The 17,063-nt window shown below is 46.8% G+C and overlaps 1 protein-coding gene across 3 annotated transcripts in view; it reads right to left on the reverse strand.

Annotated features, from left to right (window-relative positions):
- shdb (Src homology 2 domain containing transforming protein D, b) overlaps positions 1–9,450 on the reverse strand; it is a 274,286-nt gene extending 264,836 nt beyond the window's left edge. The window contains exons 1-2 of one of the 3 annotated variants that reach the window (XM_048559431.1): positions 9,364–9,450; positions 7,639–8,000 (exon numbers count right to left, since the gene is read on the reverse strand). In XM_048559431.1, coding sequence (XP_048415388.1) covers positions 7,639–7,971 — 333 coding nt within the window. In that variant the 5' untranslated portion in view covers positions 7,972–8,000; positions 9,364–9,450. Of the gene's footprint in view, positions 1–7,638; positions 8,001–8,326; positions 8,398–8,452; positions 8,579–9,363 lie in introns of those variants that run through there. The other 2 variants (XM_059638557.1, XM_059638558.1) reach the window with 2 other exon arrangements.
- Positions 9,451–17,063: the final 7,613 nt, after the last annotated feature.

Consider the following 17,063-nt stretch of genomic DNA (forward strand, 5'->3'; position numbering starts at 1 on the left):
AATCTACTCCCATTTGCCAGCATTTGGCTCATATCCCTCTAAGCCCTTCCCACTCATAAACCCATCCAAATGCCTCTCAAGTGTTGTAATTGTACCAGCCTCTACCATCTCCTCTGGCAGCTCATTCCATAAACCTCTGCGTGAAAACATTGCCCCTTAGGTCCCTTTTAAATCTTTCTTCTTTCACCTTAAACCCATGCTCTCTAGTTTTGGACTCCCTAACCTGGGGAAAGGACCGTAATTATTCATTCAATCCATGCCCATCATAAATGATATAAACCTTTATAACCCTCATCCTCTGGTGCTCCAGGAAAATAGCCCCAGCCTGTTCAGCCTCTCCCTATAGCTCAAACCCTCCAGCCCAGGCAAAATCCTTTTCTGAACTCTTTCAAGTTTCATAACCTCTTCCCTAGAACAGGCAGACCAGAATTATATGCAAATATGCCCTAACCAATGTCCTGCATAGCCACAACATGACATTCCAATTCCTAGGCTCAGTGCACTGACCAATAAAGACGAGCGTACCAAACACCTTCTTCACCACCCTATCTACCTGCGACTCTCCCTTCAAGGAGCTATGAACCTGCACTCTTTGTTCAGCAACTCTTCACCTTGACCCTAAGTGTGTAAGACCTGCCCTGATTTGTCTTACCATAATGCAGCACCTCACATTTATCTAAATTAAACTCCATCTGCCTCTCCTAACTAAATGCTTAGACAGGGAGATTTTGAGAGACATCTTAAATGGAGGAGAGGGAGTTTTAACACATTTCAGGGAGGGAATTGTAGAGCTTGGGTGCAAAACTGAAAGCCACCACTGGATGAAGACAGCTTAGGTGCACAAGAAAGCAGAGCTGAAAGATCACAAGAGACTTCAGAGGATTGGAGGAACTTACAGAGATAGAGGGGAGAGGCCATAGAGACATTTAAATAAGAGAAATAAAATTTTAACATCAAAGCACTGGTGGGTTGGGAGTCAAATATATAATCAACAAGTAGAGAGGACCCATTACCAAGGTGAAATATGCAATCATTGTGACAGAGAAGACATTGAGTCATTAGCTCAGTTTGGAATGAACTAGAGCACCTAGATTGCAGCCAGACTTGTTCAGTTCAAACCGATAGCCCCAGAGGTGTCTGACTAGGTGACAAGGAAACAGAGTGCTTGACAGTTTCATTGTTCCTAACCTTTAACTGGAAGAAATAATGGTTCGCACGTGACTGGCTGTCAGAGAAGCAGGCTGACAAGCCAGGCAGTGGAGGATATAATGCCATAGAGGTTTCACTTGCTACTTTGCGGACTTTCTCCACTCAGTACTGAAGATACAGGAACCAGGCAGACTTACTAAATTGCCGCAAAGTAATTGTTGGCAGTCGTCACTTATTGCCAGTCTGAGCTAGGTGCAGAATCCAAATTCCAAAAGGTGAAGGAAGGAGGTTAGAATCACATCTGGTTAATGTCCCATACATGATGGGTCACAACTAAAGTATGTACAATTAAGAGCACTTTTCTCAGTTATGGACCTTATAATGACGCACTTCGGCAACAATTCTTTTGGTTCACGGCAACTTTTACCAGTGCCAACTCATGCCTTTCCAATTTCAGTGACGGTGAGTGAAAAGAAATATCACAGACCTAAACTGTTTTTCTCTCTCCACTCATGTCATCTGCCCTACTCACTGTTTTGAGTCTTTTCTGTTTTATTTCAGATTTCCAGAACCACTGTATTTTGAATTTGTCCTTTTCATAAATATTGTTTTCACCCTCCATTTACAACTTAATATAAACATATGAATTAGAAAGAGTAGGCCACTCAGCTCCTTGAAGCTGATCTGACACTTACTAGTTGATTGGAATGTAGCCTTAACTCCACATTAATTCCCATTAATGCAAACACAGGGGTTTTAAAGTGGCAGAAACAACTTCTTCCGTAGGATCAGGGCACTTGGATTGTCTTGATTGTTTGTCACAAAAGCGGTTTTGTAAAGATGCTGCAGGAAATTACATCATGCCTACCAAAACAGCCTTCTTTGATAGTATTCACCACCAATGCCAGTCCTTGGCTGCCATCAGCGAGATGGCAATTCAGTCAAGACACGATTAAATTGACTGATTTAAAAACGCCACTCTCTTTGGCACTAAGAGGCGTCTCCTTTATTGGACACAGTAGAATCCAAAGTCATGTTGGAACAATCCAAAACCCCTTAAATCTTGTTAATCTGAAGCCTATGCAAGGAATGCGCTAACTTTACTGTATGACGTAGTCACAATACCTTCCTCACCTTCCAGGACAGGATTACGAGGCAAAACGTCATGTCTTTCCTGTAGGTGTGGCTTTGAAACCTCTTCCCTAATTCCAGCCTTTGTGGGCTTCAGATTTTTGACAAAACTGATTGTCAGGATACTCTCCTACTTCCATTTCTCTTTGCAAATTTCAAATACACTAACCTGCACTGTGGTGTTCCCACTGTATCCTCACTTAAATTCAAGGCACTTGAATTTAACAACGCACACTCTTACTCCAAAAGGGGATAAAACTGACCTCATCACCTCAATGCCCCCTTCCTCCTACAAGATTTTTAAACATGACATTGGCATCGGTTGTTCCTAGATTTATTACTTCTTCTATCCCAGTTGTCAGTCATGATGTCCTGCACAATGACCTTTGAGCTGAAGTCTGAAAATAGAGTCTAGTCTTCATTTGGTGGAAACCTACAGCATGAAATGCCATTGCAAATCAAAGGAAAAAATACAATTGGGATGGTGTAAATAAAACGAACCCAGCTCGCTCAAAATTCAATTGGGGAGCTTTATTGTAGATCTGCTGTTGTTCCATGCAGCTGGAACAAATGAAAGGAAAGATAATTGATAACTGGTCTGCGTGATATTCCAATCACTGTGTGAATTCCTGTAATGTGACAGTAGATCATCGAGGTGAAGACTCTTTTTTAGAAGCAGACATGAATTTCCCATCTAGGCTCCAGTACCTTGTGTAAAAGACAACATTGAGGAACAGCAAGGCCCAGATCTGGTTGCTAGCCTGTGCTACATCAGCCCACTTCAGCTAAAGCACTGCAACTGGTTACAGACTCATGAGAATAAGGGCTGCACTGCTCCCCTCAACCCGACATCTGAATAACCCACGGATGCTCCCAACCTAGGTTTGCCATTGAAGGGTGATCAATGCCGCGGGAGTTTGGTGGGAGTGGCGCTGCCAAATGTCCAAATGTGTCCTGGAATTGTACAATGATCAGCTGGGCATTGCTCCAAATGAGCCACAGAGGAACATCATTCACCATTCAAAAGAAACCGAGTGTTCTACATTTGGTCTGAACATATTAAACTAATCACAAAAATACTGGAGATCAGAGTAAAATTTAAAAAAAACCTGCTACCAATTCATGAACAGGCAAGATAAATCCTACTGGGTAACAAAGTCTATTCCGTTTCTGCGAAGTGGTGGTGGGAACGCTGCATAACTGAAGGATGTATTAATGCTTGGAAGTGTGTGGTGGAGGCAGCAGATCACATGACAAAACTGGCAGCGACAGCCGCGAAAAATCTTTCCTTCAATTTTGCTTTGTGGTTTGCAGTCGGTACATGAATCATTCAGCATGGTACATTCAAGGACTGTACAGCCGCACACCCTGGAAACAAACTGAGGTAGCACTGGGCAGCTGTCCTTAAGTAACCGTACCCAGCGCCAGTCCATTCTTAACGAAGGGTCACCAAAGAATCTCTTGCAATAGCTTCTCTTCCTGCTCCCACATAATTCCAATTAAACACTGGGGCGGCTGAAACCATTGTCTTTAGTCTGGTCTCCAAACTCCATTCCCTAGACACCAGGTCCATCCATTTGTTATCATGCTTCACTAACTTAGGGCACTGTGTCCCGCTGCTCACAGGGTCATGACAAAAATTAAAGATTTTATCAAAGAATGTAAAATTCCAAATTTAATGAAATTTTTCCAAACTAAGGCCCCAGACACACCTGCCAGGTGATGGACTTATTTACCTGTACTTCACTCAACCTGCGTTCACGGCTCACAATGTGGTCTGCCCTACATTCTGAAAACAAAGCGTAGTCGAGATGACCGATTCACAGAGCGTTTATGTTCTACCCACAAAAAAGTGACCCTGAGCTTCTAGTTGCCTGCCACTTCAAGTCACCACCTTGTGCAGTAGCTAGCGTCTCTGTTTCGAGCTTGCTGCAGTACTCCAGCAAAACTCAGGACAAGCTGGAAGAACAGGATCTCATTTTCCACTTGGGAACTCTTGAAGCCTTATGGGCTCAATATTGAGTTATACATGTTTTAGGGCCTGAGCACCATCTGCCATGTCCTTACCCCAACACCGACACACCAGGCCTTGTCTGTCGCCCTGTCTGGGGGCTTCAGATTCTCTCATTCATATCTGCAAGCTGCTCAGCTCCTGGAAGCCAATCACATTATTGTTGGCAGACAGAAAGCCTCTGTCATCAGCAACAGGTCACAATTACACAGACCAATCAGCTACTTAGAGCGGCATGGTGGCTCAGTGGTTAGCACTGCTGCCTCACAGCGCCAGGGACCACCCTTGATTCCACCCTTGGGTATGTGCAGAGTTTGTACAATCTCCCTGTGCTCCAGTTTCCTCCCACAGTCCAAACATGTGCAAGTTAGGTGGATTGCCCCTGGGGTGGAGGCTAGGTGCGGTAGCAATGGGGCATGTAGGGTTACAGGGGTGGGGTGGGGTGTGATGCAATTCGCTGTGGACTGCTGGGCCAAATGGCCTGCTTCCACACTATAGGGATTCTGTGATCTGTTACCAGCCAAATCTCCCTTAGTATTCCAGCTCCCAACAGCCACAGCTCAAGCTTGCTTGCTATAACCTCAACACCATTTTCCCCAATCCAGGTGAACAAACAGCACTCAAATAAGCATCAATAACTTGCTTTTAAAGAACACAGCCACCCTTCCACAATCCTCAGTATTTGAAACAGTCCTTTTCCCATTTCAATTCAATGAAAACTACATAAAAATATTAAGATACTTTCTTTACATTGTACAGGAGGTCATTGCTGTTAACTGCATCCCCCTTCCTGGTGCTGCTCTGTGTTTAAGCTGGTCTGTTTGCAACCTCAGTGTTACATCTGACTCTGAGGGGAGCTTCTGAACTCATGTTCATGAAATGAATTTCCTGCTCAAGCGGCAGCTTGATTCTAACATTCTCGTCTTTGCTTTCAAATCACAATATGACATCGCCCTTCCCTTTTTATAATCTCCTCCAAACCCACAGCTCTTCAGGACATCTACATTCCTCCAATTCCAGCCTCTTGTGCACCTCCAGTTTTAAGCACACCACCACTGGTCACTGCATTTTCTAGGCCTCAGACCCTCTCCCACCTTGCCACCTCACTCTCCTCCTCTCCAATGCTCCTTAAACTTTACTGCTTTTAATCATCTGATCCAGTATCTCCTTACAGCATTGTCCTCTGTTTTCTAATGCTCCTGAGAGGTGTTTGGGATGGTTCATTATGTCAAAAGGTGCTCTGTAAGTTGTTGTTGTCATCGTCGTCAATGAGAGGCAGAAACTTTGGAAACGAAGAGGAGAAAACAGGAATGGGGACGGGAGGACAAGGCGAGACAAAATAAAATGCTTCGAAAGACTTTATCATTTGATGAGAATTGACAGGAATTAATGAGCCCCGGGCTGAAGGTAGCCAAGCCAGTCAGAAAACATTTAACATCACTCTGCCAATTAACGAGCAGTCTTGCCAGCTGCATGGAGCTATCAGCAAAATGCAATGATATCAATTCAAGGTAACTATTACTGCGAAATCAAATGCAGCCACCTGAAGAACCTTAGTGTACAATATACAAGATGAACATGTAAAACAAAAATGATATTTCATCAACTGCTTTCCTAAGTGCAATATCACAGTATTATCAGGGCTCCAGGTCAGCATTTAGGTAAATCATAGAGAATTAATAGGGTCTGCAATAATTCAGCTGTGTGAGGATTTAATGCATTACAGACTCGTAAGTGACATGTATGACATACAATGGGTGAAACAGAGACAGTTACGGGTCTGTCACTCAAAGATGCAATGGAAAATATTAAGCTGGTGATTTATGAATGCTTAGAGAACTTTGAAATTACACAACAGCCCTGAATCTCCGTTGCCTCTCCGTATGACTGGATTACTGAGGTTTCTGGCTGGCGAAATGCTACTCAGTTTGCAGCTCCTGAAGTCAGGGGTCCTGATGCCAATTCCAAAGCATCTGTACTAGCCAGGATCGGTTCACCTAGTACGGATTGAGACAAATGCTGGTCTGGGGCATGAGGCACAGGGGAGGAAAAGTCAGTAGCGGGGCGGGGGCGGGGGGGGGGGGGGGGGTGTGTGATCAGCAACACCATAGTCAGGGGAGGAGAGACAGATGGATAAGGGGGACAAGTAAATGGACAGTATGGGAGAGCAGGGTGAAGCGACAAGGCTAGTGTAATCACTAGATGAGGCATGAGGAGGGAAGGGCATGACACAGGAGGCAGGGCCAGGGTTAAGAGGGTCTTGGGGGGGGAAGAGACAGGAGCAGCAGAGAGCATGAGGACAGAGAGTGTGCTGGGGAAGCAACAGGGGTCAGAGGACAGGGTTAAGAGGGCCATGGAGGGGTGAGGGGAGAAAGAGAGAGACAGGAGCAGCAGACAGCATGAAGACAGTGTGTGCGCTGGGGCAGCAACAGGGGCAGAGGACAGGGTTAAGAGAGCGCGGGGGGGGGGGGAGGACAGGGTTAAGAGAGCGCGGGGGGGGGGGAGGACAGGGTTAAGAGAGCGCGGGGGGGGAGGACGGGGTTAAGAGAGCGCGGGGGGGGGAGGACGGGGTTAAGAGAGCGCGGGGGGGGGAGGACGGGGTTAAGAGAGCGCGGGGGGGGGGGGAGGACGGGGTTAAGAGAGCGCGGGGGGGGAGGACGGGTTAAGAGAGCGCGGGGGGGGGAGGACGGGGTTAAGAGAGCGCGGGGGGGGGAGGACGGGGTTAAGAGAGCGGGGGGGGGAGGACGGGGTTAAGAGAGCGGGGGGGGGGAGGACGGGGTTAAGAGAGCGGGGGGGGGGGGAGGACGGGGTTAAGAGAGCGGGGGGGGGGGGAGGACGGGGTTAAGAGAGCGGGGGGGGGGGGAGGACGGGGTTAAGAGAGCGGGGGGGGGGGAGGACGGGGTTAAGAGAGCGGGGGGGGGAGGACGGGGTAAGAGAGCGGGGGGGGGGAGGACGGGGTTAAGAGAGCGGGGGGGGAGGACGGGGTTAAGAGAGCGGGGGGGGGAGGACGGGGTTAAGAGAGCGGGGGGGGGAGGACGGGGTTAAGAGAGCGGGGGGGGGAGGACGGGGTTAAGAGAGCGGGGGGGGGAGGACGGGGTTAAGAGAGCGGGGGGGGGAGGACGGGGTTAAGAGAGCGGGGGGGGGGAGAACAGGAGTAGCAGAGAGCATGAGGTACAGAGAGTGAGCTGCGGGCAACAACGAGAGGCAGAGACTGCCCTGGGGCAGCAACAGGGGACCAGACAGACATGGGGGGGGCGAGGAAGAGGCACATTCCCCCGAAGTTTTACGCAGAAAATAAGAACCTGGAATAGGAAAGTGACTGGAGAGGTAGAAAAGTGGGCACTCACCGACTCAGCTTTGGTCTTCGACTCCTCTGCGCTCAGTATTTTTGACCTGTTACCCAGCTCGGTGCTGTCCACTTTAATGAGGCGGTGTTTGGGGGAAACATACTTGATATCGGGGCTGGCAGGTTTCTGGTGCTGGGGAGAGACTCCGAGCGAGTGTTCGGCGTCTGGAGCCCGGCCTCTGCTCTCACTCTCCTCGTAGGGATCCTCGAAATCCAGGTTCCTCTGGGCTCGGTAAGCTTTCAGGATCTCACTCTCAGTGTAGTCGGGTTTGGGAGGCTGTGGGGGGAGACGGCGGCTCCCGAAACTTAAATAATCTCTCAGCCACTTGGCCATGCCTGGCGCCGGGGAGATCCGCTTTGAAACTGGCGAAAGAGAGAATGGAGGAGATTGTGTCAATTTCAGCAGAATCCCACCCGTGGCAACCGCCTCATATTTGCCCCTGGCGGGGGGGGGGCAAATAGACTAAACAAACAGCCCTGGGTGGAAGTAAGTTAAATATTAACCGCTCAATTAAAAAAAATCTTATACCCCCCATCCCCCGAATCAGTGACTATTTTAACTTTCAATTTCATCATTTCTTTATCCCCCCCCAAAAAAAGTTTCAACAATGGACGGCTCAATGGTGAGTGTAAATAATTTGTTTAGAGCGATTGTCTCTGTTCCCCAGCAAGCACTGAGAGTTAGCTACCTGTTTCTGTTAATCTGTCGGTTTTGCATTAATCTCGCCTCCCCCCCCCCCCCCCCCCCCCCCCCCCCCCCAATGCCTGTCCCTGGTTCCACTGAAGGTTGTGGGAGAAGTGGGAATCGAACGCACTGTTTCCCAGCTGCAGTCAGAATGCAGTTTAGTGACTGAGAGGAACCTCCGGGAGAGAGGGGGTTGGCTTGACTATGCAATCAGATCGTCGGGGCTGTTTTCAGGAGCTGTATGTCTCTCCCTCCCTGTGTAGCCCCAAGGTGTGAAGCGTCCAGCAATCGCCCACCAGAACTCACACACTCTCTCTCTCTCTCCCTCTCCATTAAAGGGGCAGGGACACTCGGGACATGTTTGGCCGACACAAAAAAAAATGCAGAGGAATAAACTTCCAGCCACTGAACAAAAGCCGTTGAGTGAGCCGCCAGCCAAATTCACTAGCAAGCAGGAACTCTACTTCTTTTCCCTCCCATGATTTTTACACTTGCAAGGTGGCAAAGCTGCATTAGGAATATTGTCTTTCCTAGACAAGCTCTTTGGAATAAAAGTCATCAATCAGAAACGCGCTACTCTGTATCTCTCCCGACCTGCTGAATATCTCCTGGCTTCAAGATTTCCAACATCTGCAATATTTATTATCAGATTAATTAACAGGTTGAGATGTGTCGAGGAGCGTTATGTGCTGTTTAGAAGGTAGACGCTTGCTTAAGGACTCAGGGTCTGAATTAGACTGACACGTTTGTCTCTTAATAAAATCAGTACCATCGACGGTTTCGTGGCCCATTTATAATGTCTCTGCCTCTGAGGCAGGAGCTCCGATATCAAGATAGGAGCAAATTAGTGCAGACGCTGGAAATTACCACGCGTCAGGCAGCATCCGCGGACAGAGAGCAAGCTAACATTTCGAGTCCAAGTGACTCTTCATCAAAGCTGAGGTGAAACGTGGAGGGACAGCATTTATGCAACAACGGAATGTTTTCAGCTCCGGGACCAAGTCGCACTCGGGACCTGACGGTTAAACGAGACAAACTTACCAACTTGTGAAGCCTTCCAGCACACGCCTACAGCGGCCCGAGAGGGAGATCGTGTGTGAGGGGAAAAAAATGCAGTCCACCCACACTCTCCATGGTTCCAGAGTACAACAAACATGTAGAAAGTACACGTAGCTATAGCAACTCACACAACTTGGGAAGGGCACTGGGCAAAGTGGCTGGTGTGGATCAGTTCCAATATTACAGGGTTCAATCCCCTTTCAGCTCTGGGGCCTGACTCCTTACCTGACCTTGTGGTGGAGGGCATGGTTTTATGGGTCAGACCAACTTTTAGGCAAAAAACAAAATCAGAGATCAATATTGTTCACATCGATGTTAGCCTATGTATTTTTATTGCAATAGGATTATATTCCAAGAAGAACTGAGTGCTTTAATCACCAACCTTCTCAATCTAGTGCCAGGTTTTACTGGCCAACATTGCGACCCTCACCCACCAACTCCCACTACAAACTGGTCAACTGTTCATTCCATTGTTGTCCTGGGATCTTGCTGTTCACAGAACAACTACTGCCCTCACTTCCACAGCAATACTTTCAGAAGAGAGTCTGCCTAATTGAGATGTTCTGAAAAGCGGAAATATAAATGTGAATTTGTGAATGGTGTGTTTGGAAGAAATATTTTCCCCAAACTTATTGATCATGTCTCAGCTGTCCAGGACTGAGCTCTCATCCTGTGTTAACACCTCTGTCTCAACTCTCTCTTCCTTTAAGTTATTCCTTTGTATCTACCTTTTTAACCAAATATTTGTTCAGTTGTATTCCCATTTGATTTGGTGTCCATTTTTATTATGGATACCACTCTTGTGAAATGCCTAACAACATCTTATTCGTTTAAAGCTGCCATTTAAATGTACGATGTTGTTGCAATCAGAGGCAACCTTACAAGGCAAAAGCTTGTGTAGAGTGCAGAAAGAGACCATTCAGCCCATTCAGTTTGCACCAACCCTCCAATGAGCATCCCGCCCAGATTCAGCCCTCCAACTCCATCCCTGTAACCCTACATTTACCATGACTAATCTGCACATCCCTGGACAGTGTAGGTCATTTTGGAATGGCTAATTCACTCAACCTGTACATCTTTGGACTGTGGGAGAAAAACCAGAGCACCCAGAGGAAATGCAAGCAAATACAGAGGGAACGTGCAAACTCCACACAGCCAGTTGCCCAAGGCTAGAACTGGACGTGAGTCGCTAGTGCTGTGAGACAACGGAGCTAACCACTAAGCCACCATACCACCCTCATTTGATAATATTCATAGAATCATACAGCGTAGAAGACCATTCACCCACCATGACTATGCTTGGCCTTGGAATGACATATCCAATTAGTTTCTCTTTGGTCCCATGAATGGCTTTGAGCTTCAATTATTTATTCAATTCCTTTTTGAAAATTGCAATTGAATTTGCTTCCATTTTCGGAAATTTCAGATTTTGTACATGAAAGAACTCATGTGAATTGACATTGGTCTCCTCATCTCCCCTCTTGCTCTTTTGGCAATAATCTTCAATCCGTCTTCACTGGATACCACCACTCTCTTCTACCTGGTTTCAAAACTCCTCACTGTGCAACAACTCAGTAAGAAAAATGCCTTTTTGTTGATCTTGATTGGATCTTGAGGTGCTCCTTGACAAGGGGCAGTAGCCTCTCAATTACAATTACAGGAAAGTATCCAACTGTACCTTTCCCTCTTACCAGCCCTTGTCTTAACTAGAAATAATGGCTTTGTGGGCACCCATCAATCTGCCTTCAACTTGAGATCTTACACTTCTATACCACCAGGAGTCAGTCCTCTCTCTCTGTGTCCTGAACATCAGATCTCCACAGTTAAGGCATCTGATGAAATGCTGACATGTGTACATAAAATGTTACGTCTCAGAATTACACAAGAGATGATGCTGGTTTCTATAGCTGTCAGAAGTGTTCTGTACAGTGCTTTGGTTAGGTAAGTCGGCTAAGTGGTATTGTTGCTAGATAGCTATTCCAGAAACCCCTGAGGGACCTGGGTTCAAATCTCACCTTGGCAGATGGTGGAATTTGAATTCAAAAAAAAATTCTGGAATTAAGAGTCCAATGATGATTGTGAATCAATTATCAGGAAAGACTCATTCAGTTCACCGATGTCCTTAAGGAAGGGAAATTGCAGTCTTTACCTGGTCTGCCCTTCATGTGACTCCAGGCGCACAGCTAAAGTGATTGACTCTTAAACTGCCCTCTGGATAATTAGGGATGGGCAGTAAATGCTGACCTAGTGAGCGACACTCTCATCCTGTGAACAAATAATAAAAAAAATCATATCTTGAGTGGAGTAGGTGATCAGAGGATGCTTCTCCTCATGGGGAAAACAAGAGGACACAGTTTAAGATAACGTGTCTCCTACTTAACACTGAGATGAGGAGAATTTTGCACTCTCACAGTGTCGATAGTGTGTAGAATACCCATTCCCAAAGAGCAATGCAGGCTGGGTCTGTGCATACATTCAAGGCTGAGTCGGGTAAATGTTTGATCGATATGAGTTAAGGTTTGTGAAAGAATAGGTAGGGAAGTGGAGTTAAAGCCACAAAAACCAAAAGAACTGTGGATGCTGTAAATCAGGAAACAAAATAGAAATTGCTGGAAAAGCTCAGCAGTGGCTGTGAAGAGAAATCAGAGTTAATATTTCGGGTTGAATGAGCCTTCCTCACAACAGGCTTAAAGCCATTATTAGATCAGCTGATGTCTTATTCAGTGGTGAAGTGAAAGGGCCAAATAGCTTGTGCTATTGAAAACTGGCAGCAAATTAATTCTCACTAGTTGTCTGACTCCACCACATCAGTTCTGGTAATGTCACCTTCCCCAAGAAGCCTTCTTCTTCTGGTTTTGATTAAAAGTCGTTGAGCTGGAATGTGAACTCTGTTCTCCTCCACAGGTACGGCCTGATCTTGCTGCATGGTTCCAGCATTTTCTGTTTATATTTGAGAGCCTTCCCTTCCCTTTCTTTCAAATGAGGTGCAGGAGGACATGGGACGCAGAACATAGAACAATACAGCACAAGAACAGACCATTCAGCCCACAATGTCTGTGCTGACCATGATGCCATTCTATATTAATCCCATCTGCCTGCACATAGTCTATTTCCCTCTATTCCCCGCCTGTTCATGTATCTGTCTAAATGTCTCTTTAAAAAGTTGCTCTTGTATATGTTTCTACCATCTCTGCTGGCATTGCATTCCAGGCACCCACACACTTTTGTGCTCCTGAGATGCTGCTGGGCCTGCTGTGTTCATCCAGTCTCACATTTTATTACCCTCTTGCCTTGACATCTCCTTTCTGCTCTCACTGTAAATATATGTTCTCTATTATTTGACATTTCAACTTGGGACAAAGACTCCAACTATCCACACTTTTCATGCCCCTCACAGTTTGATGTCTTATATTCTAATAGATAACCCCTCAGTCTCCCATGCCCTAGTGAAAATAATCCAAGTTTGTCCAGCCTCTCCTTATAGCTCATACACTCCAATCCCGGCAAACCCTTTCCAAAGCCTCTGCATCGTTCTATAGTGTGGTGACCAGAACTGCACACAATATTCCAAATGTGGTCTAACTAAAGCACTACACAGCTACAACATGACTTGCTAACTTTTATGCTCAATGCTCCGACCAATGAAGGCAAGCATGCTGTATGCTTATTTACCATCTCACCCACTTGTGTTTCCACTTTCAGGGATCTATGGACTGAGGAAGGGAAATGCTCAATTAGTCTGAAGAATACTCGACATGAGGCCTTGCAAGAAGAAAAATTCAAGGGGCTCTGATGTTTGAAACAGAAAGAGAGCAGTGTCACCTTGAAAATGACAAAGAGAATGAATTAAAGTCTCATTCGTGAGACAGCAACTGCTGCTGTGAGATGATTTCATGGTATCGCGTTGCAGTTTTGGGGTGCACAGTTCGAACTGAATTACTGTTAGCAGCTCAGATCCCTGTTATTTGCTCCAGTGCCCCAATCCATTCTGGAAAGGGACAGCTGGAACAAAGCACTCAATACTGTGGATGCTGAAAATGTGATAAAAACAGAAATGGTTGTAAACATTATGTAGGTCAGGTCGAACCAGAAAGAAACAGAGTTGCTGTTTCAGTAAGTCAGAACTCAGGGGAATAAAAAAATCCCCTTGGAATCTTGTTCCTGATTCTTACCCTGCCCCCTTTCTGGAAAATGCACATGTAAGGAGGTTGGGGAACGGATTGCACTGTAATGCCACTCTTGCTTGAATTGCTGACTGGTCTTCACTGTACTCTGAGATAATAAAATGTGAGGCTGGATGAACACAGCAGGCCAAGCAGCATCTCAGGAGCACAAAAGCTTACGTTTCGGGCCTAGACCCTTCATCAGAGAAGCCTCTTCACTGTACTCTCACAGGAAGAATGGTTACTGGGGCGGCTCTTGTTGGCTTTAGTCGCAAACAGTAACTTTAGGAGAGGAACAGGATAAAGGGGAGAATAAGCTGCTGGGAGATGTGCCAGTCACATTCCCCCAGTAATAGGGAAGCAATGTTTCAGACTTCCACCTGACCCAGCTCTGCTCCCATTGTCGGCTGCCCCTGGTTCTTTCATGCAAGCGAGCAGTGTTAATGAGAGCAGCTGCAGCAGAGCACACGTGCAACGCCTGTCTTCTATCCTGCAGAAACATTATGTAAAATTATCAACACCTCGTCTGGAACCATAACTGAGTCAGTACCTAGGGGACTTGGCTGTGCAAATGGAGGCAGATACAAGCCATACTAAGCTTCTCAAGGAGATAGCGTCACCTGCTGATCTATGTAGGAATTGAAATCAAGATGAAAATTCTCATCGCAGCAGCATGAGGCTATTCAGCTCCATCAAGCCCTGCTGCCCCATTCAATCTGGTTGTGCCTGAACTATATAGACTCACACAGCATGGAGGCAGACCCTCTGGTCCAACTCGGTAATGCTAACCAAGTTTCCCGAAATAAACTAGTCCCACTTACCTACATTTTGCCCATATTCCTTTAAAACTTTCCTATGTACCTGTCTGAATGTCTTTTCAATGTAACTCTACCTGCATCTATCTCTTCCTCTGGCAGTTCATTCCACATACGAACCACCTTCTGCGTGAAAACTTTGCACCTCAGGTCCATTCTAAACCTTAATACAAACCGAAAAAACCGCAAATGCTGAAAATCTGAAACAAAAACAGAAATTGCTGGAAAATCTCAGCAGCTCTGGCAGTTCTGAGGAAGGTCAGTTGACCAGAAACTTAACCTTTTAGTTCTCTGTGCTAATGCTGCCAGACCTGCTGAGGTTTTCCAGCAATTTCTGTTTTTGTTCCCTTTTAAATCTTTCCTTTCTCACCTTAAAAATGTGTCCCCTAACTTTGAACCCCCTTAACCCAGGGAAAATACTTGTACCTTCACTCCATCTGCCTGTCTGTGTTTCTATATTTCTTCATAGCCTTCCCAACAACAACCTTTCAATCTCAGTTTGGAAATCTTCACCCACCGAGTGCCAGGTTTCATGACATGGAGCATCATGTACTCAGCAAAGGTCTCATCTTTATCGCTCTGCGTCCCCCCACCTTAGCGAATTCCAGGTGCAACATGATGTTGAACACTACTTCTGCCGCCTCTGCCTCCATCCCCATTTCTTTGGACAAAAGTTCTCTCCCCGTCCCATAGACCCCTTCAGCCAGTTCCAATACTCTCCCTCCACCTGGACCCTTCGCTCTGGCCTGCACCCGATCTGTTCATTAAAAACTTTTGATGTGACATGGGTCACCTCAATTTCTCTGCCACTCCCCACCCCCCCTCCCCCCGTCAGCCAATCCAACACATCTGCCTCTGAACTGACTTAGATCCAACCCTGTCTTTGTTACTAAGCCTGCCGATAAGGGGGATGCTGTTGTAGCCTGGCATACTGACGTCGACATTGTCGAGGCTGAGCGCCACTTTCAGAATTTCCAGTTTTCAGGCTCCAGCTGCCTTCTCTTTTCCATGGACGTGCGATCCCTTTACACGTCCAACCTCCATCAGTATGGTCTTAGGGCTCCCCGCTTCTTCTTGGATCAAAGGCCCACCCACCACCACCCCCCTCTGCTTGGCCGAGCTTGTCCTCACCCTCAGCAACTCCTTTTTTTACTTTTCTTCAGGTCAGACGGGTTGCCATGGGTACCCGCATGGGCCCCGGTTATGCCTGTCTCTTTGTGGGGTATGTGGAACATTCCTTGTTCCAGTTGTATTCCAGACCCCACCCACAACTCTTTCTCAGATATAATCAGTGCTGCTTCCCTCTCCCATCCTGAATTAGAGAAGTCAATTGATTTTGCTTCCAACTACCAACCCACTGAATCCCACAGCTACCTGGGTTATACATCCTCAAACTCTGCTTCCTGTAAAGACTCCATTCTCTCAGTTCCCCTGCCTCTGACATCTATGTTCAGATGAGGCCAACTTCGACAAGGGAGCCTCCAAAATATCCACCTTCTCCTTCAACCGAGGATTCCCCAGCAACGTTGTCGACAGGGCCCTCAATCAGGTCTGAGCCATCTCCTGCACTTCCACCCTCACCCCTTCTTTCCTCCTGCAATAGCGATAGGGTTCCTCTTGTCTTCACCTACCATCCGACCAGCATCCACATCCAGAAGATCATCAGACGCCATTTCTGCCACCTCCCGTGAGATACCACCACCAGACGCATATTCCCCTCCCCTCTCTTGACCGCCTTCTGCAGGGGCTGTTCCCTCAGGACACCCTGGTCCATACGTCTTTCACCTCAACACCACCCCACAGCCGTATGCACCTTCCCCTGTAACCAGCGAAGATGCAACACCTGCCCATTTACCTCACCACAATCCAAGGGCCCAAACATACCTTCACCTGTACTTCCCACAATCTGGTCTACTGCATTCGCTGCTCACAATGTGGTCTCCTCTACACTGGGGACACGAAGCATAGACTGGGTGAACGCTTCGCAGAACATCTACGTTCTGCTCACAAAAAAGCTTCCAGTTGCCTTCCACTTTAACGCACCACCCTGCTCCCTGGCCAACATCTCTGTCTCTTGCTTGCTGCAGTGTTCCAGCGAAGCTCAGCGCAAGCCTGAAGAACAACGCCTCATTTTCCATTTGGGGACCCTGCAGCCCTCCGGACTCAATATCAAGTTCAATAATTTTAGGGCCTAAATTCTCCCATGTCCCATCCCCCAGCCCACACACCAGGCCTTGTTATCACATAGTCTGCCATTACACACTGCCTGCTGTTAGCCACTAGCAATCCCCATTAACAGCCAGGTCATTATCAACTCCTTTGGGATCTATCCCTGCTATTGTTTACTCCTTATGCCCTCCCTCAACCCTATCTTCTGCATATCAACTGACATTTTCCTCGCTACCATCAGTTCTGAGGAAGAGTCACCAGATCTTAAACATTAACTCTGATTTCTCTTCACAAATGCTGCCGGACCTGCTGAGCTTTTCCAGCAATTTCTGTTTTGGTTCATGATGTGGAGTGTTGGTTTTTTGAAGACTGCTCTTCTCAGTTCAGTTTCTCCAGAGAAATGAGCAGCTTGACTGATGGTTCTAATAGGACCAAGTCGAAGTGTCTTCTGACATGACAGGTTTCTATTTGTTTCTGACTGTCCTTCTTTATTGGGAGATGTAAGTGAAACCCCAGACCGACAGTGCAGGAGACT

The sequence above is a fragment of the Stegostoma tigrinum genome, chromosome 30, assembly GCF_030684315.1.
Source record: "Stegostoma tigrinum isolate sSteTig4 chromosome 30, sSteTig4.hap1, whole genome shotgun sequence".
Classification (NCBI taxonomy): domain Eukaryota; kingdom Metazoa; phylum Chordata; class Chondrichthyes; order Orectolobiformes; family Stegostomatidae; genus Stegostoma; species Stegostoma tigrinum.